The following is a 25,523-nucleotide window of genomic DNA, read 5'->3' on the forward strand; positions in this document are numbered from 1 at the left end:
TTTAATTTTGCACTGGAAGAGTGGGGTGGAAAAAAAATATGCCCACATATTTCAATCTCATCAACATATTACGCAACATATCAACAGTCTCAAAGTATTCCTACTTTTGTTTTATTTCCTTTCTGTCTGAATTTTTATTATCCCAAAACACCACAAGAATATTAATAGATCCTGAGCACAAATATTACGGCCCCCATATCATACCTGGACTAAATTATTTATCGAACGGCCGGAGGCCGTTCGGAGATTTTTTAGAAACTATAAAGAAAAGATAGTTTTATTTACTTATAAAATCTGAAAATATTAAGGTTGATTGTTCAGCTATAAATGGCAATGTGAAGGATTTTGACGGCCTTTACAAGCAGTTGGATTACAATTGTGACAAGGAAGGCTTAAGCATCGAATGCACGATTTAAGTTTTTTTTGTTTTTTTGGTTTTGGCTCAGATGTTTTACAGGCACGTGATGTATGCAGATCCAAAGATCGAATGGCAGGATGAATACGCTGTGGCGATTGGGAATTGCGAGTGGAGGTAGAAATTTGTGTTGGCGAGATTGTTCTTGGAGCTATGTCCGTGTATGTATTTGAAAAGAGCAAAAAGTTGGTTGGCTCAAGATGCTGAACTTGAGGTCGATTAGAAGGTATGATTGCATTTTCAACAATTTCCATGGAGGTTGCGTTGATAACTTCGATAGATACGCGTTCGGTTTTGTATTCAATATTTCGACCATAGTATGATTTGAGATGATACGGCGTTTTATAAAACAAGTTTTTACCCGAATTGTTGTTTTCTTGGCTGTTACAAAAACCTGACCAAATGATACAGAAATCCTCCCAGTTGGGCTCTTTCCCGTTATACTGAGGGTTTCTTTCTAAAATAGTTTTAAAAAGTTTTTTTTCTTCCATTGTGTTCACAGGTACAACAGCAAGCGCGACGTTTTGCAGTAACGCAAGGTATTCATATACAGATTGCTCGGTCTTGTTTATGTTTACGCAGGGTAAAACAGCTACCTGTTCAGCAATGCGAGTATATACATTCTGGCTGTTTATTCTGGTACCTGGCTCCATTCTGTACGTGTTTGCCCAATCTAAGGGTATTTGACACACTCCAAAAGTCTCGTATCCATCCTTGAATGACAGAGTGGTCCCATCATGATTATGGTAGGTTCCTTTAAACCTGTGGCCTAATTGCATCTTAAGCTTATTTATATTTTGAGTAAGCCAAGGATTGTGGTGGCCAATATGCTCCACTCCAAACCTATTTCTACAACCAACCTTTTTTTATTTGATTAATTGTCATATAGAAACTTTTTTTCTCCTTCAAATAAACTTACTTCGATATTGTGTCTCAGTCTATACTCAGAAAGAGCGCAATTAGCAAGTTCGGGAGAACTGTTGAAGAAGCCAAACTTGCGAATTATGTTCCGGTGAACACCCCCCTATTGATAATAAAAATTGAGAATCTTGTCTACAGTAAATTAATTATATGAGCTAAACAAACCTCAACACTGGAAGTACCTCTAAGGCATCGGTAGATATTCAGTCCGTACTTGTCCGTTTTGATATGTCTGTACAAAGGTACACCTACAGGATCTGAGACATGACCAGCTTCTATTTTCCGCAGAACGGCTTCACACTTCTTTTTGCATAGGTCATCAAATAAAGGCAAATTTTTACGAGGGTCGTACCACCTCGAGCATTCATCGAACAGTGTTTTCATAACTGGATATAGCTCATGAGGTGGAGGGACAACTCTCCTAACTCTTTTCAGAAGCCACGAAGAATGACACAATAATGTTTCTTCAAAGGTCGTTTGGAGCTTCGTTTCCAGAACATGCGATACTCTCACCTTATCTTCTTCGTTAACAACAAACAATGCATCCCTAAACAATCGCTTAAACTCTTTTGAGCAACTGTGAAACTTGGATTCTGGAATCATGTCCATCAGATGAAAAATGTCTTTTAATACCCTCGAGGGCAACTCAGGAATGGTGGACATTGCATGAGAGCTAGGAGCAGGTGCATCATCATTATTTTGACTAATAGGTGGTATAAGAGGATCGGCTCGGGAGCAAGGGGAAAGAAAATATTTCTTTAAAATATCAACTGATGCTGTCGTTATCAAGTTTGATACTTCGACCACCAAATAAAATTGGGAGTCATTACCCCTATCCACAGATGTTGCTGTCTCAAGGTCACCAAGGCACTTCTTTTCAGCATTTGGTAAACGTCGGGAGTTGTGGCATTTTGCGATCATGTTTCTTTTGACAACTGAGGTGACTTGAACAACGATGCATTTTCTTCTAACTATGATATCTGAATTGGCATGCGAATCAAATTGATGGCTTCTCAAAAAGAAATGATTATTATCCTCTTGATCAACAACAAAACCATATGTGCATGGGCTACCAGAACAAGTAGAGCTAGCGTAGACAGCAACGTGAGCTCCCGTTGTAATAAATCGGTAGTATGATTTAATAAAATAAAAAATAAAATAAAAAATAAAACAAAGTACATAAGTACGTTTAGAATTCCTTTATAATTTTATTGACCAAGATGTTAAGATAATAATTTGGGGTCTATTTATACTAAATGACAGCTGGAAACTAATTTCATATTTGACAGTAATTAGTCATCAATAAATTTCTTCTTTGACTGTCGAATACACAAGTCAAGTTTGTGTTCTTATGTCGGAATGGGTATATTCAGATCCTTTCAATATCACTGGATCTTGTTACTTTATTTACCGATAGATCTGTGATACAGACTATTTCCATTTATGTCAATTACATCTACTTTTATTACGTATACGCTATGTGGTTTGGCACACCCGTATCTAAAGGTGTGACCTTTTGATTTACTCGAGGAAGGTGATTAATTTCTTTAAATATCTCCAAAGAGACCCATGCATCCAAAGCAGCGTATTTGATCTGCTCAGCTGATAGCGTGATGGCATCCCAGTTGCTTGTTCTGACATCTCCTTTAGGAAGAGTGCGACCGAGAACCATACCAGTTAGCGCTGCCAAAGAGGAGTCTTTTCCGATTGATATCAGTAAGCCTACATCATAACATAATCGATGGAGCTCTAAGAACCCATTATAACTAACACCATAGTCTTTGTGCATTCGCTCTAGATCGGCCTCTACGCTACGACCAATCTTAACAATATTTTCAGAAGCTAGTAATTCTTTTAGTCCTACAAGGAATGCTTCTCTTGATCTCATACACCGGCTTAATTGTATTAAGTATACACAGTTTTGATATGCAACTTGGCAAACACCAATTTTTTGATAGTTGACGAGCCACTTGCCATGCATGTTCATTCCACATCAAAACCAATATGTACCTTGTGGCCACCTCTGCGATCAATATCCATCATGATTTCATAACATATGCTGTTTATAGTTGTAGAATCTTTACAGCAATGAACAATGACAGACGAAGGCAAGTCTGGGCAGGCTGGAAGATCTTTCGACTACACTGCTATGATCTTCGATACGTCTGACGTTTTCCTTTAATGAGGGTAAGACCGATTCCAAGAAACTTCTGTCAGCATCGACATTGTCTGTGAAGTACACAGTTGGTTCCTGGTGATTATTCTCTCTGAGAGAACCAAGCATTTTTTCAAAAGGTCCCTTTAAGAAATCCAAAGCTTTTGTTGGCGTCAATACCATAATGCGGATTTCATCATATTCGTTGGTGACGGTGTATAGACCAGTAAACGAAGGACAATTATTGATACGATACATTTTTTTGTTGAATTTGTGACTATGGTCCCCCTTTAACACAGTTCCAGAAAGTGTACTTGTATACTGATCTATCAGCGGAATAAATGTTTTAATATATTGCGTATACATGAATGCAATATAAGGAGCGGAGGGGATCTTTCCAGCGTACTTCATAGGATCATCAAAAGAGGAGAATTCATCAAAAAAAGTAATCTAAGGCTGGAACGGCGCTCTTCTACTTTGGTACTCACTTGCAGAGATCAAATACATCTGCTGCAATTCATCATAACGTTTGTGATGCTTTTCTGACAGGGTTTTTTGAATTCTGCCAGGACCATTGGAATTCTGCATGTCGTATTTGGGTACGATTCACTTTTAAATAAATACGCAAATCGTTCAAATAATTAAATTATGAAATAAAAAAGAACCTTCAATGTTGCATACCAGCATACAGATGTATACTGCTACACAGCTTCTCCTACTTCGAGTACATATTTCTATATTAAAGATTACATGATTGGCCTAAATACGATATACGAATGACAGTTGGATACAAAAAGCTATACAGCTGAGTTACCATATCACCGATTGAGAAGAGAATCTTCTCAGATCAAATCAAGAATTATAAGAAAGAGAAACTTAATATTAATAGTTCTCTCAATGGCTTAGCTACCCATAGAGAGAATAGAACAGCTATTAGTATAAATGGTTCATTTACTTATATGTTGATATAATTATACTGCCTATAAAGAGTATAAAGAAATAGTGTATGAATTAATCACCCTGAAACTTTTTACCGGTCTAAACATATTTTGGACCGATACCGCCGGTATCGGTGCAATTTTTAGAAATTACAGATACCGGCGGTCTTTTTTAAAGATTGCACCGATACCGATTTTTAAAAAAAATGAAAATCACTGCAAAATCGAGTTTTGTAGTTTAATAAACATATATTACGATACCTATATAACTTATATGATTAAAAGAAAATTTATTAAGTTAATACGGTGACCGCAACAGGGGGTCAAAAAGTGTATCTTGTTCATTACGTGTTTGGTGTTACACGATTAGGCTTTTTTTGTATCGTGCTTTCAATTGACTTACGCTTTTTTTTTTTTTTTTTTTTTTTTTTTTTCACTTCTTCGCTAGTTTTAACGGACGAATAACTATCAAAACATATTCACTTTTTAAATGTCTCTATGACAAAGTATTGACATTTTTTTTGTCACATATATATTACAAATAAAATGTTTATAGTATTAAAAGCCATGGGCTTTATGTGCAAATTTTTGCCACTCAATAAATAGCCGCAACACTTTTTATTGAAATCACCCTCCTTCTTAGATTTTTCTTTCTAGTTTCCCCATTTTTTCCATCTTGTAAAGAGACAAGTTATAGGAAACAAAAGAGTGGTCAAAGGGTCATTGAAAATACCTATCAAACGCACTGGAAGAGTACTCTATGTTTGTGTGTACCGTTCCTGTACGTAATATCTATTGAGTTTAAAAAATCATTATTTATAAATCTAATATTTTTTTTCTTTCTTTTTTTCCTTTTTTCTGTTTTCTTTTTGACAAATGACCATGAAATAGTATGTATAATAATTGATACCATAATTTAACATAAAATTAATCTTTTACAGTTATGTAACTCTGTTTGATGTAGTTTATGAATAATAAATATTGTGTTTGCGTTCATGGTAGATGAACTACATTCTTTTCGAGGTAAGATTTATCGCTATAGTCACCTTCATTCCTGTTATTAATATCAATATATGTCTATAGATTTACTGTACGTTTACTGCTTGTAAATTTAGACCCGGACGACCTGTTTCTTTATTAAGGTATGATGTGTTTTTTTATCTTTTTTATACTCGTTATTAACGTTAGTTCTTATTATAGGTAAGTACCGCCCAGACGCGTTTGTCTATAACAGTTGTAACTACTAGCTCAATAAGTTGGTATGGGCGGGTTAGTTTCGTCTTTCATCTGTAAAACCAATCTGTGCGTTTATTTATTCAAACATTTGTGGCTCTTTTTTTCTTTTTCTTTTTTTTTTCAATAAAATGTCTTTTTTTTATTCAATATATGATGTCTAAATTTTTGGGTTTACAAGGGTAGCAACTCGTGAACTGAATACGTAAACTGTATTATTATCCAATAGAATTATTTGCCAAAACCATCGTTTGTAATCATCAGTATCGGTCCAAAAATGCGACCGATTTCTTACAAAATCTGTCCAAAAATGCGACCGATTTTTTATAAAATCGGTCCAATTTTTGGACCGTTACCGCCGGTCTAACTTTTTCATTTTTTTTTAAAAAATTGGACCGATAAAAAGTTTCACAGTGAATGGATACCTATCTTCTACAACCAAATATACAAATTTCGATAAGATATTCTTTATTTGGGATCGTATTTTATGCATTAGAAAATTAAAGCATAAATGATCAATTATAACTATTATGTTCTACTGCCAATTACACTTGACAAACAAGTATGTATCTTTCAACAGTATCCGTTACACGATCTTACAAAGAAGTGTGCCACTGCACCAAGTATTTGTCAGAATACTCGTGTTCCCGTTTCACACATCTGGGACAACGTTACCTTTAATCAATTCTAACGAGTAGAGTTTAGATAACACAAGAAGGAAGACTAAAATATAGATTTATTCCAAAAACAGAAAGGTTGACTCATCATAAATCCAGGAGATGTTGGCAATATAAAAAGGATTGATTATTTCATAGCAGCAGAGTTCTTTAGTCTATTTTTACCCTAATAAAAATATTCGTTTTATCTCATTATTTTTTACGTGCATTTTATCAAATATCACACTGAGTACCACGTCGAATGGTGTCCATGAGCTTTTTTGAGAATCCAGACTTATGGGACAGAATTGCTGGAAATAACATCTGGACATTGGTGTTACAAATCAATTACTTCTGATTTGATAAAGAAAACAATGGTACGATAGGTACGATTATAAGTCCTTGTTACTTTATTTGATTGAAGTTTTAACTATGAAATAATGGGGTCTATTTATACTCTTTTGAAAGCTGACTGTTATTAGAATTGCTAGTCCATAAATTTATCCTGACTGTTGAATTCTACATGAATTTAAGGTTACGTTGTCGCCGACAGATTGCTTCAATGATTTCTAAGAGCATCCGCAGCGGTTCACTAAAAGTAGTCACTACATTAAATTAGTGCTTATTTTTAGTGAAGTGTGTCCGCAGCGGTTGCATGAAAATATCACTAAAAGAGTTGATGTCAGATGAAATGTCGGGGAAGTCACTGGAAGTAGTGCGAGCACTTTATTAAAAATTAATTTTTCGTTCTTTTATTTTCGTTTCTTTTTCTAAACTTTTCAGTCCAAATGAACACCCAAACTGCCATTTCCATTCGTAGCCCCTCTCCAATTGCAATGGAGAACGAGATTCAAGATGATGGACATCATGAAAACGTCCAAAATGACACGAATACCGGAGATACCCAAGCTATTCAGAATGATATGCGTCCTTCGGTAGCACCTGTTAAAGAGGTCAGAAAAAACTTCTCTAAGGCCGAGGACCTGCAGATCTGTCGATCATATATCGCCTATTGTATTGATCCAATTTCTGGTACAGAAAAAAAGGGTAAAGTGTTTTGGGATGATATCGGCCAACACTTCAATGAATCATTAAGTGAGGATGACTTTGTATGTCATAGAACACCCGACAGTATCAAGACTAGATGGCTGAATCACATTCAGCCTAAGACATTGAAATTCACTGGATATATGCGAAGCACTACCAAGAAAGCCAGTGGTTCAAACTATGCTTACGACGTGAGTGCAATATAACAAAACATGTATCTAATTATGTTAATTAAGCGCAAAATTTAAGGTATCATTGGCAAGTAAACTTTATAGACAAGCACACCGCAATGAAACATTTGTTTTCATGGAGTGCTTTGAATACTTGAGTGCTTTTGACAAGTGGAATCCTGAACCCACAAAGCGGATCAATAAGGCATCCTTGGAGAACTCCAGCAGCAGCGAGCGTCCTGAGGGAAGAAAAAGAGCAAAAGTCTCTAAGGCCGCTTCTTCTGTTTCTGCCGGTAATCAAGACGAATACAAATGCTTGATGGATGAATTGACGGCAATGCAGAAGAAGTCCGATGAGGCGGCAAATTTGCGAGCTGAAAGCCTCAGACTTGAGTTCGAAAAGGAAAGAGAATGGAAGTTGATGACAACTGATCCATCAACCATCACGGATCCCCAACGTCGATCATGGGTACAGCAACAGCAGATCGCGATTATGAAAAGGGATAATCCTGAATATGATTTGATTCAATAAATTTTTATTTTTATTGAAGATTCTCCTAGCATCATCCATTGATGGTCAACAAGGTCCTTTTGAAGTTGGAGATGCATAGGACGATCCATAATGCTCCTCCATTTTTCCAAAAACTGCTCAGGGAGCCCCCCATCTACTTCTCTAAGGGGACTGTACGAGAAAGGGTCAGTTCTCAAATTGCTGATACTGTCCAATTCTTCTTCTTTGTCCCTTTGAAATTCAATGATCATATTGTGGAAAATGATACAAGCCATCATGATTTCTTGGATATCGTCTTTATCCCAACCCATTGCTGGTGTAGCGACGATATTGAAACGTTGCTGAAGTATACCAAATGCACACTCAACATCCTTTCGAACGTTACCGACATTACCGGTAAATTTCTGTCAAAAAAAAAAAAATTAAAATGTGCATTTATAATAGTTGCTGTTGATACGAACCGATTCTTTTTCGTTGGATGGATTTCTATGCCCTTTGACAAACGCAGCATATTGAGGGTAAATACCATCAGTGAGGTAATACCCCATATTATATTGATGGCCATTTATACTGAAATTGACATCAGGTCCTTGACCGTTAGCTACATCTTGGAAAAGGTAAGAGCGGTCAAGGACGTTGATGTCATTCAAAGACCCAGGAAGACCAAAAAAGGCATGCCAAATCCAGCGGTCCTTGGAAGCGACAGCTTCTAGGATGATCGTAGGGACCTTTTCCTTGCCCTTGTACATCCCATGCCAGCCAGTGGGACAGTTTTTCCACTCCCAATGCATGCAGTCCAAAGAGCCTAGCATACCAGGAAATCCTCTCTCCGAATTTTCTCTCAGGATTCGTTCCACATCTTCGTTGGTAGGTGATCGAAGGTATTCCTCCCCGTACAATCGAATAATGGCCTTGCAAAAATGGCGCAAGGCATTTCTACCGGTGGACTCGGCCATTCCATATTGATCATCCAACATGTCTGGTGGAACACCGTAAGCAAGTTGGCGAACAGATATAGCCATTTTAAGAAGACCTGAAATGCTTGATCTCCCAGTTGCATCATTCTTCTGCTTAAAATAGTTATCCTTGTTTTCCAAATCACCAAGTATTCTCAAAAACAATTCCTTATCCATTCTAAAACGACGACGAAAATAAGTGTCTGGATAGGTAGGATTCTCGGTGAAGTATTGCTTAAAGAGTCTTTCGTGCTCCCCTTCTCTGTCCCGGTCAATATGTCTCTTTTTCTCTTTGACAACCTGTTCTGTCTTTCTCTTTTTAAATGCTTGCAATAAAATTCTTTTATTACGGTCTAATTGCAATTGTCTTTGCTTTTCTTCATCCTCAAGGAATTGTGCCATCATGTTATGCTTATTCATGTTTACAAAAGTTAAAGAAAAAAATCAATGCAATTATTTTTTTACCGCTGCGGACTCATTAAAAAAAGGGACTACATTTTTAGTCCGACCGGAAAATGACCCATTTATTCAGTGAAAATTTTAGTGAACCGCTGCGGATGCTCTAATAATATTTTCTATCGGCTCTTCCCTTGTATTCAATGTGTCAGAGTTCCAAATTTGGATAATTTATATAAATTTTGATTACCGATGATTTTTATTGTATGTGGGTTTAGCACAATTGGCAGGAAGCTGTCTAATAACCTTCTCTTCAGTACCTTGGAAGGTTTCCTGACGATGAGTCTGTGCGTCAAATTTTTTACATTTATATCGGTGGTGGGGAAAAATGTTGTAAAAAAAAATGTTGTAATTTCACGGGATTTAGTTTAACCGGATATGCTTAAGCCACTAAATGACTTAGCCGATTTTACAAAAAAAAAAATTACCCCTTTTTTTACCTTTTAATAAACATGTTAAAAGTAACGTTTTTTAAAACACAATTCCCTTTCAACAACGTTGTTGAGACATCCCCTGCACTTTTCTCGGAAGATGCAAATAAGTTTGTCGATGTGACTTCAACATTGGGTGGGCAATGAAGACTGTCAACTCTTATTTTCCCAACAAAAATAAAAAAGTTGCTTTAAAGGATGGCGATCATGTTAACGACCATGGAGTTGTCAAGAAATGTCAAGGATCTATTATGTGTAATAATAGTGCTTGTGCTTTGTACGAAAAGCAATTGAGACCCCCTGTTGAACAGAAATCGATTGCGATCAAGAAGTGTATTCACTGCAACAATGCGCAGTTACCGTGGAGTATTACTTCAGTTTTATTTGATCCCAGTGTACTATGAGCCATAAAGTAAATAAATTTAAGAAGATCGAACACCTGCACTCTTCCTATGTACAAAAACATCTGACCAACGATCAACAAAAAAAGTTCGACCAAATCATTTTGAAGAACCCAGCTGCAACACCAGGCGGCGTTATTGCTGGAATCAGTATGAGATCTGATGAGATTTTAGAAGATGTCGAAGATATCAATCCTGTTCTCCTCAACAGAGAGAGAACAAAGCATGAACTCCAAGCAGCCAAAATTAGAAAGGGCTTGGCTCTCGTCAAAGGAACAGATTTGTTCGAGGAATTTTCGAAGATTGAAGATGAGTACCCTGGATACATCCTCTCAGCGGAATTGGTAGCCTCCAAGTTCTGTATCATTTTCTCTTGCCCTGAAATGGCAATGGCTAAATTGCCATTCGAGAATTATCCCATGATTACGGACGTAACCTTTAAGGCCGTTCCCAACGGTTTCTATCTTTGCTCGACAGTAATCTTTGTGCCTGAGATGAAAAAACACGTAGTAATCTTCCAGGCTATCATCAAGAAGCTTGATGCCCAACAATTTGCTGTTTATTTCAAAGCTTTGTTTGAGAAGTTCGCAATTAAAGCTGATAATTTTTTGGGAATGATTATGGCCTTTTCTCAGGCACAGCGCGAAGGATTCTATCAGGCCTTTAACTCTTCTTTCCCGGACTCAGGTATTTTGCCTACACGCTTGTTGAAGAGCTGCTATATGCATTGGAAGCAATCTGTTCAACGGGTTGTCTCCAACCACTCACTTGTTCCTGCCGAGAAGTCAAACCAGTTTGTCTCGTTGACTTACAAATTGTTGAAGACAACTGTTGAAGAAGTATTCGTTGAGACTGCGCAGTCGATTATCAGGGAGTTCCCTAATGTGCGTCGCTGGCTTCAATGGTGGTTACAGCCCACCATTTCCAGTATGATTTTTAACTGTCGGACTGTTTTGAGTGATGCTCTTCGCAAGCATCCTTCACGCACATCTAATGCAATCGAGTCATACCATAGTGCCTTGTATCGTTTGATACCTACAAGAAAGGCATTAAATGTTAGCTTAAGATTGATTCTTCAAGTATGTAGAAGGGATGGGCGTTTAATCAAAAATTACTACAAGTTCGGCCTGGCCCCTTTTTACACAAAGACTGGCAGTAAGAAAGAATTGCAACAAGCCCGTAGCCAATGATGGTAGAGCCCCAGATTGTGATAAGGCAATTTTTACCTCTCAGAAGAAAAGAAAACTCGAGTCGTTGGATACAAACGTAGATAGCCAGTGCAATGAGATTGTTAATTCTATCAAGAGTACTAAGGATGCAGTTACTGATTCCGAAGACGATTTCGATTTGTATTTTGATCAGATAGATCAAGCATCTGATTCAGAGGTGTCCATTGACCTCAATATTGAAGAGTCTTTAGTAGTTTTTGAGCAGCACAATGATATTATGCTTAAAGCATTGGGAGGTAAATAATAATGTGATATTAAATATTGAACCAAAAACTATAATTAACACTTCATTGCCCAGATATTGTCGATGATCCTGTAACTGAAATGTTCGGTACGGGTATCAGTAATCTTGACATGGGCGAAACCAAAAAAACTCTACAAACGACTTCAAAGGTAGAAAGCGATTTCGATTTTGGTACTGAAGCCATATTACGTGAATTCGATGAAGAAGAAAGACTACTGTGTCAGGAAGAAAAATTAAATATGCCAAAAAAAACTAACACTGTATCTCAATACAAACAGAATGCAGCATCGTTTAACTTAGCTTCCAAGCAGGTCAATGATGGTTTGGTGGTGAAGAAGGGTTTTTTGTCTGCGATCGCAGCAAATAGAAAAAATTCTTGCTTTATTGATGCGACTTTCGAGCTGTTGTGGAATGCTGTCCTGCCTTTTGTCTCCTTGGAAGGTTTGAAATACAACAGATACAATCCAATTTTAATTGAATCGTACAAAAAGTATACTTCCACTGTTGAAACCATGGATCAAAAAAAGCTTGTTGTCAGGGAAGCATCAGCAATGATCAGGGGGTTTGTTTGGGGAATACCCAGTTCCATCGATGATGATAACAGCCCACCCCAATTCACAGACGGTGAACCTGCTTGTGCTATAGAGCTGTTAATGTTGTTTTTCAACAACATGTCTGTTGAGTTTAAAGCACGAATCGGAGGGTTTAAAGACAACGTGAGCCGCATTCATCATTGCTCGGAAACTCACGAACATAATCATATCAGTGATATACGTTTTGTAGATCTTCTGGACATTGATGACTTGATGCGAGACTTCTTATTAGAGACGTAAGAGTGTAGCTCGGAGGAGGAGCAAGAGAAAGAATTTTGTTCCGTTCTTTTACATCATTTAGTTGTCAGAGAGAAGATATTTCCCTGCACATACGAAAGTGATTGTAAAGGAATGGTAACCGCAACAAACGCGATAATTGACTCTCACACACCTCCTTTTCTTTTCATCACCGATCCCACCAATTTTGTGAGACGCCATGCATCATTTTCAAGCAACAGCGAATACGCCAACATTAACCACTCCAACATATATTTTCCAGAAAATATATCATTAACCCAAAACTCTCAATACCAATTACACGGAAGAGTTTACTCTACTTCTTCAACAGGAGATCATTTCTTTACAGTTTGTTACAAAATTATCGATGGTATTAATTTTCTCGTTCGCATTGAAAATCTCGTTAAAGAAATCAAAATAATCACATCAGACATGAACAAAGCCCGGCAAATCATTAAAAGATGCCGTGGAACAGTTTATGCCTGCTACAAAAAAAAACCTTATAGACATTTTCTTTCTTTCTTTCTTTTCTTTTAAAATATATATTATAATCAATAAACATTTAGACAAATTCACTTTGCATTAAATTCATGCACCTGTGAGGTACGTGCCTGAGTGACCGTTTTTCCTATAAATTTCGGTTAAACTAAATCCCGCGAAATTACAACATTTTTTTTACAACATTTTTCGCCACCCTCATTTATATCTGATCGTCATCAAATTAAAACTCCTACAAATTATAATAAATTAGCCACTTTCTTTAAAACACAAAAAAAAAAAAAAAAAAAAACCTACTTTTCTTCACAAATAATTCTACGCGCTACGGGATTATCATTATAACCTTTGATTGCAACATCTTCAGTACCACATTCTGGACAGACAAGTTTTTTGAATCCTTGTCCAAACAGAAGGTGAGGCAACCAGACAAACACGTCATGCTCATACAACTTTCTAGGACTAGTCTCCCCTGACAGAACAAAATGGAATTCATCAGATTCTTTTGGCATCCACAATGCTCCTTTACGATAACCTGGAGGTCGATTCTAAAGACCGCCATTTCTTTCAATCGCCTTCTTTACTTTTCGAAAGCTTTACAACCAAAACTCCCTTCGGGATCTACACGAAGCTCGATCTCTTCCGATAAAATCTCGACCTCATTAATGTCATGAAAGACCTGATCTTCAGTAGGATCCAAATCAATAAATACGTCTTCGTCACCGTCAATGGGGGTAAATTCAGCTTCTTCTGTCGAGATAGGGTAAGTTTTAGAAATTTTTATGGTAAGTTACAATTTTTGTTTTATTGGGTTTCATGACTTACCATAGCGGATACAGTGGATGATGTCGAGCGTGTATCATGGATAATGTCAATATTTGTAGTATGATTTGAAGATGTACTGGATAAAGTTTCAACAACTGAAGTCGATGGATTTGATCCAGAGGTAGATTCGATGATGGGAGTAGGGTTTGATAAAGATGAAGAGGCGGAATCATTGCTGTTATACTTTGGAACGAAAAAACTGTTTAGATTACGTTGCTTAGATTTTCCTTTGGCATTTGTCCTTTGATTATTAGGGTTGGACATTTGATAATAAGTCAAGGTTGGTAAATAATATAAATGCTGCTACAATAATTAGGTCAATATACAGTAGGAAGATGATATGTTAAATTAAAAAAAAAAATTGTGTACCTAAATTTGTAATACTTGAACAAATGTGACTAGAGATAAGGGATAATCAGTATTATGATCAAAAGCAATTAAAAATTATGTTGCCTTTACGCAAAAATAAAAGAAATTAACAAAGTAAAGATATTTGCTATAAAAATAAAGTGGTATTTATACTGAAGGTCAATAAGCTGTCAGGAGTAGCTATACTTAGAGAAATAATAATAATAAGAAAGGTGTTTAAAATAATTTTTAAAAGTTACTGCAAAGTAGTATAAAGTTTAATATAAAACTACAGGTGATTGTAAAGAAGAAATTTCTTGATCAGGAAGGAAATTTGTTTCAACCGCTTTATTGTTTATCTTAAGAAAACATTTATATGTACATCGTGCCTGATTTAGGCCATTATAAAAATAAGTGTATGTTCCTAGATTTACAATATGACAGCGGAATAAATAGATCCGATCTTTAAAACAAGTACCGCTTAAAAAAGTATAAAGGGTTCAGTTATAAGGAATTACGCTCCATGATTTAATTGTCTCGATACAAAACATTGACACAGTCTAGTATTCTAGGTGGCCTGAGTTGTTATGATACTTAAGCAACGCCAAACACATAGAAACAGCGCTACGGTTATTCTGGTATCATAATTGGCTTATTTTATTCCCAGTTACCTTAATCATAACAGCGAAGATTGGCTAATATTCAGTTCCGCTACCGTAACGATAGGCTATTATTTATTCTTGGCTGTCCAGCCATCATTACACCGCCAATATTACTCTTGTCATTTGATGCTTTAACTGTTGATCACTCTGACTAATATTTATATACTCAGTATGGAAGGGCTATAGTTAAAGACGTGTTGATTATTTACTATCACCAGATTATTACATCATGGTCCAATAAGGCGCTTAATATTCTCCCTAGAACTATCCCAGTTCTTTATATAAATATCCATAGTTTTTTCTCATAGACCATGAATACATTTTTATATACGTTTTTAATTATACTTTTTCGTCCATAATAAAGTGGTATCCAAGTTCTAACAGTATCACTTTTGGTTTATTTTTATTTTGTTCTCCATGCAAAACAGTTCCATCATTTCGAGTCTTTGATTGATGAGAGGAACGGCTGTTCTCAACTGCATATTCACAAGATCGTTCCCCTCACTTTCAATGACAGCAGCTTGAAGATCACTAAATAGGTCATAAATTTAATATTAGAAGATTGAAACATGATTCAGAAGAATTATATTACCTGCTAAATTGTCTAAACAACTCATCATCAAAAAGCGGATTAATAAAAATGGGGTGTCCGGGGTACTTCTCTCTCATGAAGACTGCATTTTGAAGAAACGTAACTCTAAAGGTCACAAACATTTTCAAGAATGATATAGCAGAATTAGAGGTTTCTGCAACACCAGTACGGATTTTTCCCAACCATTCATCAGCCCAAGGAAAGACCTTCTGTTGTAATTCGACAGGAGGTTCCAAAATTGCACGGGGCAAATAAAAATGTCCTTGGGTTAAAGGGAAACCAGCCGAGGTTCTCATAGTCTCTCTTGGGAGACCGGTCAAGTAGGCACCATTCATAGAACTGTTATTCCATCGACCTTGTCTTCTAATTCGCTCCTCGCCAACACCAGCCAAGTAAGCCATTCTTGCACCTGACCCTCTTCCAATATGTGTTACCTTGGTGGTGTTGATGACATCAACGGCCACGATTGCCTTCTTAACTGCATCATAGTCGGAGCTATATTTTCATTCGGTGGTGGGGTTGATACCTGTCTTAAGAACCTTAACACCAAACCATTTACCTGACGTTGTGAATGTCAAAAGTGGCTCATCTTCGTTATGAAACCTTTGAAAATGTAACTGCTAAACATCATGATTGGACAAAGCTCTACAATCGTGTTACGTATGCAACCTGAGAGTCCAGTCTTGCCATGCTTGTTGGTTTTTCTGTTGTTCATTACCATGATAAGAGCGGGGCATTTGGTAGGACCTTCATTTTGAAGATGAATCATCTGAATATCAGCAAGTTCGGCAGCTCTGGCATTTTGGCCACGAAGAAGCAAGTAATGCGATAAGAAGAACGCCAGGCAATTGCGCAAATCCTCAGATGTTCTCAACTCAAAGTAGTAATCTGAAAACTTGACGAGTTCTCCCATGGTACTATAACCGTCGCTATATGTGTTGGAAGCACGGTCGACGTTCTGCTCTCTTTTCGTTTTGTTTTCCATACGTTTATGAGCTTGCAAAAGATCGGTAACGAAGGGACGGGGTTCTTGTTGGATTTTGCACCAAGCTTTACTTGCTCTCGGTACACTGACATAATAGCTGATACCTATTGTTCTATGGCAGTATACTTTAAGCTTTCTGGCTCTTTACCCTTACGTGTGGTCTTAGTTTTGCGTGAAACAACCTGTGGTATAATAACTTATGAGTTTTTTATTTTTATTTTATTTTTTATTTTTTATTTTCTATTTTTTATTTTTTATTTTTTATTTTTTATTTTTTATTTTTTATTTTTTATTTTTTATTTTTTATTTTTTATTTTTTATTTTTTATTTTTTATTTTTTATTTTTTATTTTTTATTTTTTATTTTTTATTTTTTATTTTTTATTTTTTATTTTTTATTTTTTATTTTTTATTTTTTATTTTTTATTTTTTATTTTTTATTTTTTATTTTTTATTTTTTATTTTTTTTATTTTTTTAATTTTTTATTTTTTTGACAGATTCAATCTCGAGGCTTACCTTTTCCATTATAAACAAATTTAATTTAGTTCCAAAAAGTAAATATCTTGTTGGATCAGTCTCGGCAAAGTTGGCCTCACACCAAGATCCGAATTCTTCTATCAATCTAGTATAACATTTATTCGTAGCTTCAGATCCAGATTCTTTGGTCAGTTGTGCAGTTCTTTGTTGAACTTGATGCATACGGAAAATCATTTCAGAGCTACCGCTTTGGGGGTAGCTAAGTGTCAATTCAAAGTCATTAATGTCCATTTTGTATTGTATATAATAAGGTAGTTAAAGACAGAAAAACATAAAACAAAATTATTTATTTATAGGTACACGAAATTAAATAAAATAAAGTTTTAGGCCAATCAAATCAAAAGGATGTTGAATATACAGTATATATTTCCGGTGGGGATGCAATTTTGGTGCACTATCCGGATATATCCCCAGCCAAATGGCTTAAGATATGTTCTCCATATTTTTGGATCTGCTAATTGTGGCAGCAGGCCCACCAAAAATCATGCAAAGTGCTTCTTGTTTCATTGCACTGTGTAACCACATAAGAACTAAAGCAAGGATCATCTCGGTGTTAAAAACTCTTTTACTTCCAGTCTTGCATACATTAAGATATTCTATCAGGAATTCTTCGTATAACTCATCAAATGATGCAGTGGTCAAACCAAGATGACACATGTAAGCATCATCTTGACGAGCCATAATCAATTTTCTAGCGGCTGATTTGGAAGGTTCATGTAAACTTTTGGATGTTGTGTAGAACTGTTTATTAATACGACGTCCAGATTTAAGTACGTTCATGTACTGAAAAGCCGCAGCAGAAAAAATAGCAATATGTGTATACAGTAATAATGTACGTTTGATTACTGGAGGTATTTCAAATATATAATAAAAGTGTTTAAAAAAGTTTATATGGAAAGAAGGGGTAGGGGGGTGGAAGATTGTATTCAGTCCCAACAGACCCCGTCCCAATAGATTTTCATCACATATAGTCACAACATAATGATAGGTCAAAAGAAGTCTGAAAAAAGAAGTCTGAAACATTATGAGATTCGCTTAACGACGAGCTATAAAAAATGAGTTATGATAATTGAGGATAAAAGGAAAATGTAAATTGAAAAATAAAGCAAGTAAAGAAATGAGACTCTATTGTGGTGATCAACCTACTGTTGTTACTAATCACACCATAGAACAATATTAAAATTAAATCTCATTTCATCATCGCATACATTATTACATCACAACACGAACTAATTTCTTATGCATTATATCATATCCAACTACAGGCACTATTTTAAGGCTATGTAACTTATTCATCAAACTAAATTCATAATCCGATTTCTCTTAACATATATTAATGTGCAAACTGATAGTTAGAATAGAACCCTCTCAATCTTTGAATCTATTTTTTACTTTTAATAAAGCTTGTAAGCAGTCTCAAAGTATTTTATTGTTTTTCTTTATTTTATCTCTATACTCCACTTGTGGTATTTGACAAAATATTACATAGAAAAGTAATGAGATAAAAGTATATTTTTATTAGAGGTAAAAAATAGACTAAAAGAACTCTGCTGCTATGAAATAATGGATCCTTTTTATATTGCACAACTCTCCTGAGTTTTAATGATGAGTCAACCTTTCTGGTTTTGGAATAGATCTATACTTTGTTTCCCGCCTTGGGTTAAATAGATACTAGTTACTCGCTAGAATTGTTTCCAGTTAACGCTGTCCCATATCAGTGGATCGGGAGCATGAATATTCTAATAAATTTTTAGTATTACGAGACACTTATTTATCAGATCATGCAACGGTTACTGTAAAAGATGCATACTTGTTTGTCAAGTGTAATTGGCAATAGAACATAATAGTTGATTATTTATTCATTATCTTTGTAATGAATAAATTACGATCCCAAATATAAAATGTCTTATCGATATTTCTATATTTGGTTGTAGAAGCTAGGTATCCATTAATTCATATACTATTTCTTTATACTCTTTATCAGCAGTATAACTATATCAATATGTAAGTAAATGAACCATTTATATTAATAGCTGTTCTATTCTCTCTTTGGGTAGCTAATCCATTGAGAGAACTATTAATATTAAGTTTCTCTTTCTTATAATTCTTGATTTGATCTGAGAAGATTCTCTTCTCGATCGGTGCTATCGTAACTCAGTGGTATTGCATTCTGTATCCAACTGTCCTTCGTATATCGTATTTAGGCCAATTATGCAATCTTTAATATAGAAGTATGTACTCGAAGTAGGAGAGGTTTTATAGCAGTATACAAGCGTATGCTGATATGCAACATCAAAGGTTGTTTTAATTTCATGGTTTATTTATTTAAACGATTTGCTAAATTATTCTTAAGTGAATCGTACCCAAATAGGACACAACTATCACATCTATAATCGTTTATTATAAGTTGGAGAGTTTGTGTGATAGTTGAGAATAGAGATAAAATAAAGAAAAACAATAAAATACTTTGAGACTGCTTATAAGTTTTATTAAGAGTAAAAAGTAGATTAAAAGACTGAGAGGGTTCTATTCTAACTAGCAGTTTTGTTGTGATCGAGCTTTATATATTCATGTATGCTTGATCTACACAGCATATTTTTATCCATTACGATCATTTTAAAAAGACATTATTAATATATTGTACTAATCAGATTAGCGGAGACCAATGACAAGCTAGGTTTAAAAGTACAAAGACGATAAATTTTTGAATGTACTTTGATGACTTTTAAATGTACGCGTCAAGTGACACTACAGACCTATTACAGAAACGTGTACCATCCTTTCTTCTATTATATGATTCTTATTGGATTACTTACTTTCAAGATATGGCGTGTCAGTCATAATCTTGCCTGTCATCTAGCCCTGTCTAAGAAGGAGGTCGAATTCAATATGTATATAAAGGACCCCTAAATTTTATGTTAATAAAAGTTCAGTTAATTTTTGCAATCTGGTTAATCTTACTTGTCATTTCTCCTAAATTGTCATCGATTTATCAAGTTTGCATATTTATATATGTTAAGAGAAATCAGATTATGAATTTAGTTTGATGGATAAGTTACACAGTACTAAAATAGTGCTTGTAGTTGGATATGATATAATGCATAAGAAATTAGTTCGTGTTGTGATGTGTTGTGTTTAGAGGTAAGTAAAAATTATAAGGCAGTTTATGAATAATTTGAGACTGTTTTATAAGATTGTCTTAATTATGAGATAAAATGAACAAGTATTTATATAAAAAAGACTATCTGCTGTGCCACTATCTTTAGTGTATCTTTGAAGTTGTATTATAAATTGGTAGTTGGTTTAAAGTGGTTTATGTAGGAGTTTGTAAAGTTTGTAGTGAGCACCAAATCAAGTTATTAGGTTTGATTACGCCTTTTGATGAGTAGTAAATAAAGTAGGCTTTAGGAAGATAATAATACTGTTTGAACTTTTACATCAAGTTGAGTATTAGGATAAGAAATCAATAGTTTTGATTTAGGATGATAGATATATTATGTCTTCAAAAGTAGAAGAATAATATATAAGAGTTAAGGGATGGTTTACTTAGACTGTTTGAAGTATGTATGTTTCTTTTATTAGATGTCTACTATACAAGGTCTAATAATTTATAGAACGTTTCTTTTGACAGAGATTTTCTTATAAATTAGAATAAACAAAATAGATGAAGGATCTTAATCTCGACTGTTTAAAGTATATAGGTTTCTTATTACAGAGGTTTACTATACAAGATCGAATATTATACTGAAGGTTTCTTATTACAGAGGTTTTCTAGTATATACGAGGCTTTTTCAAAGCGCAGCGTACCGAACCATTGTGCAGGTCAAAAATTTACCGCAGCGCAGCGAAGGTCAAATTTTTACCGAAACATTGGTTTGGTTTGAAAAAGCCTTGTGCTGCCGCAGGCCTGTTTTTGAAATCAAAACTTAACATATATTAATTAACCATGAAGCCCACGCGCCATTATAGCTTAAGCTACACTGCTGATTATCAGTTTGACACTGGAGAAAACTTTGATGTTTCTCATTACATGTTTAAATAAAAGACGATATCCCTAAACCCAGGCTAGAAAGTTGATGTACGCAAAAAGTATTAATTGTTTATATATCTGATTAACTATTTTATGCGCAATGTTTTTGCTTCATAATGAAAGACTTCATAATCCAAAATATTAATTTCAAAGGCGACCCCTCCATCGACCTAAAACGAACAATTTTTCAGTTCTTCTCGAATAATAACATATTCTTTGTGCAAACGTGTTCATAGACTGTTTCTCTAATCTCGATAATATAATGTTTAATGCTATTGGCCGCTATACTGGGGCGAAGGGTAATCTTTGCCACAAAATCTCCATAGTTACTTTTTTTTTGAATGACTTTTTCAATAAAAGTCACTTTTATATTGTGACTCTCTCCAAGATAGTCAATTTTTATATACGCTCTTTTTTTCAGTTTAATGCTTAATGTTATGGGTCGCATTCTTCGAAGGAGGGTTTTTCCCAGCCTCTAATTTTGTACCTCTGCTAAAAAATATTACGAAGTAAAAAAAAATAACGCTTTAAAAACATAGGGCTGCAAAAAAATTCACGGTATTAAAAAAATTATACTTTAAGATACTATGCTGTAGAAAAAAAAAAGGAACATTGTTTTTCAGAAGGTAACAATTTCATGCTAATACTATGGGCCGTATTCTTGGGTGGAGGGGTTCCCCCTCCCCCCAGACCCCCCTCCCCTCTTGCGGGGGAAACCCCCGCACCCCCAATTTTTTTTTATCACTGCTTAAAAATTACACTGTTAAAAAAAAAAAAAAATACTGTTTTATAAAATATAAGCTCTTTCATGCTAATACTATGGGCCGTATTCTTGGGTGGAGGGGTTCCCCCTCCCCCCAAACCCCCCGCACCCCCATTAAAAATCCTAACATTTTTAACTTTTGTGACTGAAAATTAGCTCGCCTTGTGACTGCGTAGTTACGATTCCAATAATTTTAATATAATAATGTATTTAAGTTTTTATGAAGTGAAGTTTTTATTACGACTGGTTGAAGTATGTAGGTTTCTTATTACAGAGGTTTACTATACAAGATCGTGCTATATATTGAAGGTTTCATGTTACAGATGTTTTCTAATATATAAATAAAAGAGAAGAAGAAAAAAAGGAAGAAAAGAAGAAAAAAAGGAAGAAAAGAAGAAATAAAACATAAAGAGCGATAAACAACTCTGAAAAAATAGATGTTAAATTGAGATAAGAGAAGTATGAATTTTATTATTTGAATTTTGGAAGGATATTTATATTTGTTATAAGGGCTTGTGTGACCACATGTTGTTTTTGATAAGGGATTTAAAGGGTGTTACAAAGTCACAGACTGGATCTTTACAGTTGTTATCATTTTCCCACTGTGTATCCTGTTACCTTTAACTGCTTATTTTGTAAATATGTTACACTTGGAATTACTGTCATCTTAGACAAATTGTACTTCCATATCTTTAGTAAGCCTTAGTCGCTGTGTTCTTGTAACCTTGTGATATGATAGTACTAACTATCTTTATTGGGTAATTGATTTCTTAATCATTCTTAATGTATTGATGTCATAGATATGGATTTATTTAATGCAGCAACAATATAGCAGATCACCACATGATGTAATAATGTATGGGGTGATGAAATGAGATTTAATTTTAATATTGTTTTATGTTGTGATTAGTAACAACAGTAGGTGGACCACCACAGTTTGTCGTGATAAAAATAGAGATCCTTTTTATATTCAATTGGAGCATCTGTTGTATTCGAGGAGTATATACACCACAGTATTGGTATACTCCGACGATTGAAGTAATTTATCATCTTTCATATTTTGACATATGTCAGCTGCTCATCTAAAATTCACGTAGCACTAAGGGGAATTTCCCTGTTATGGACCGTTATTTATATTATCCTTGATGTACCTTGCGGGATATTGACAGCTTGGATGATTTATAATGAAATCTACCCACGATGGTAGTTTTCCCGTTTACAGTTATGGTTATGTTCAATGTGTATAAAAGAACTCTTTATTTTTATATATAATAAAAACAAGTTATTTTGCAATCCGGTTAATAATTAGTCTTATAGATTATTTTCTTTGTTGTATTTTTCAGCATCCGCAGCGGTTCACTAAATAAATGGGTCATTTTCCGGTCGGACTAAAAATGTAGTGCCTTTTTTTAGGAATTTTTATATTTGTTGGTAGATGGTAAATGATTTTCCGAAAAAGAGGCTTATCTACCACGAAATAAATTGACAAAAAAATCAGAAAAATCATTAAGTTAAAACTCTCAAGGCAAATTACAAAGTTAAAAGTTGTAAAGAAAAATTGTAAAATTTATTTTAAAGTTGCGTGTTTGATCTACGGAAATGTGTTTCATACTTATCTTTCATTCTTTGAGTGATTTGCATAGTACGTTGCAAAATTTCATCTACAACCGTTGCCTCTTCTTTTGTCATATACTTGAAAAGACGTGTTAAATCAGATCGAGAATGGTTTAATGTGGCCACGTTATCTAAGAAATGATCCTTTAATTCTTCGTTATGATCCTGTTGAATGATTGTGGCCATAGGAGCCGTCTCCAAAACAGGAACATTATCAACAACGTAGTTGTTGACAGACGAAGGAAAATGCAATGAAAAGTTAGTATGGTTTTTCAACAAATACATATGCTTACATGGCTGTCTTCGTTTGCCGAAATCGTAACAGGAACAAGACATAATGACATTGTCAATGGTTACTTCAATTGAATAATCGATTGAAGCAACATCGACAAAGGAGCTAACCTGATACCTTCTGATTCCTTCACCATCTACATCCGAGGGACCACCAACCATTCTCTCTCTATCCTCATCATCAACTTCCTCAGCCTCAAGCTCTCTGATTCTTTGCTGCTTAAAGAAGGGTGACATCGCACCGTTACCCTGAATAACCCTTTCAAATTCTTGAAGGAGGTAATACTCGACATCATTGACCAAAACAAAAACGAGCTTGTCGAGTCTCTTGTTTCTAACTCGGCCCAAAAACACGGTCTTCAATTGATTGTGCCAAGATTCGATGAAGTTGTTGGTCAACATATGAGAAAACTGGATGTCTTTGTACGATCTACTCCAAACTTTGAACTTGTCTTCAGTACACCAGTTTTTGACGAAGTAGTCCATAAACTTGGTTTGGTCGGCATACTCTTCTTGGAAACCAATAACCTTTTGATGGAACTGATCAAGATCTTCTTCGTATACGATGCTTTGTAAATAGCTCATCATTTCACCTCTGAGCACTCTATTCTGAGAAGGTGAAAATCCAGGAACAGAAACAGAAGCAAGATGTTTGTTCCAAGCCTGAGTCACATGGAAAATGCAGTACTGAATCTTTGTCTTTGCTGGATCAAAGGTGTTGGTAATTGCATTTACCTCGGCCTGGCAACAGTCAATGGTGAATTGTTCAGGATCAACCAAAAGACGGGCATCCCTCAAATGCTGAAGCCATTCAACAATTGGTCCAGTGCCATGATCATTGGTAATCATATAGGCAACTGGCCATCCTCTGCCAATGCTATTATCACGAATGATCAAAGTATACAAAATATCGGCCATATTGCTGGAAATACTATGAGTGGCATCCAAACAAAACGCACTGGAATTCTTCATTCGAATCTTCTGATCGGGGGAGACAAACCCACAGGCGAACAAGGATGGGTCCTCAGTGTATGCCAATTTTCCAGTAAAGCATTCGTAGCCTTCAGATGGCAGTTTTGTCTCAATCCAAATTTTAAAAGACACCATATGATCCTTATGAAAATGATACATCTCCTTATCAACCTAAAACGCGTTATTGTTAATATCAATATTCCATAAATACTGAGTTTATAGTCTGACCTTGTTCATAGTGTTCCAGATATCATGGTAATTAACCTTACGATGAGACTTGCGACCATAAGAGTCAGCTGCCTTCAACATATCAATTCTAATTTGACGAGGAGTCTTTGATGAATGCTTCAGCTGCTGCAAAATCTCATGTAAACGGTCTCTTGGGAGAGAAAGAGTGCGAATATCGTCCATAAAATCTCCAGGAACATGGTTTGTATGATCCTTTTCGATAATGAGCTCATAGAACTCGGGATAAGCATAAAAGCTTCTAACACGGAGAGTGCACTTGCAGTCAACCTTTTTCGATTTTTTTTAAACGGGTCGATCCTTGGCAACAGACTTGTAAGTACCAGCACGATGACAGCAATACTGTTGAGAGAAACGGAGAGAAATGCTTCTAGCTTTAGCTTCTTCAAGAGAGAGATCCATGGGTTGCTTGTTGGAATTAGTGATTCTCCAGCCATAGGCACAGGCTTCGTTGATTTCGGCCAGGCATTCCTTCCAGCTAGCTGATTCTACTTTAATTGTTACGCCAGTATTTAACTGCATTACACCGGGCAAAGTTGAAGGAGTAAGGGCTTCCATAATGTTTGTTAA

The 25,523-nt window shown here is 35.4% G+C and overlaps 2 protein-coding genes across 2 annotated transcripts; both read right to left on the reverse strand.

Moving 5' to 3' along the window:
• Positions 1-317: 317 nt before the first annotated feature.
• Positions 318-3,749, reverse strand: EV154DRAFT_580069 (uncharacterized protein; the record flags this gene model as incomplete). Its single annotated transcript, XM_051606603.1, has 6 exons — positions 318-391; positions 456-1,275; positions 1,335-1,439; positions 1,502-2,423; positions 2,806-3,231; positions 3,421-3,749. 6 exons carry the CDS (start codon positions 3,747-3,749, stop codon positions 318-320), a joined length of 2,676 nt encoding a protein of 891 aa, XP_051451345.1.
• A 9,635-nt stretch (positions 3,750-13,384) lies between these two features.
• EV154DRAFT_487563 (uncharacterized protein) lies at positions 13,385-14,177 on the reverse strand (the record flags this gene model as incomplete). Its single annotated transcript, XM_051598989.1, has 3 exons — positions 13,385-13,623; positions 13,689-13,838; positions 13,910-14,177. 3 exons carry the CDS (start codon positions 14,175-14,177, stop codon positions 13,385-13,387), a joined length of 657 nt encoding a protein of 218 aa, XP_051451346.1.
• Positions 14,178-25,523: the final 11,346 nt, after the last annotated feature.

This window comes from Mucor mucedo (assembly GCF_025094135.1).
Source record: "Mucor mucedo strain NRRL 3635 chromosome Unknown EV154scaffold_190, whole genome shotgun sequence".
Lineage (NCBI taxonomy): Eukaryota > Fungi > Mucoromycota > Mucoromycetes > Mucorales > Mucoraceae > Mucor > Mucor mucedo.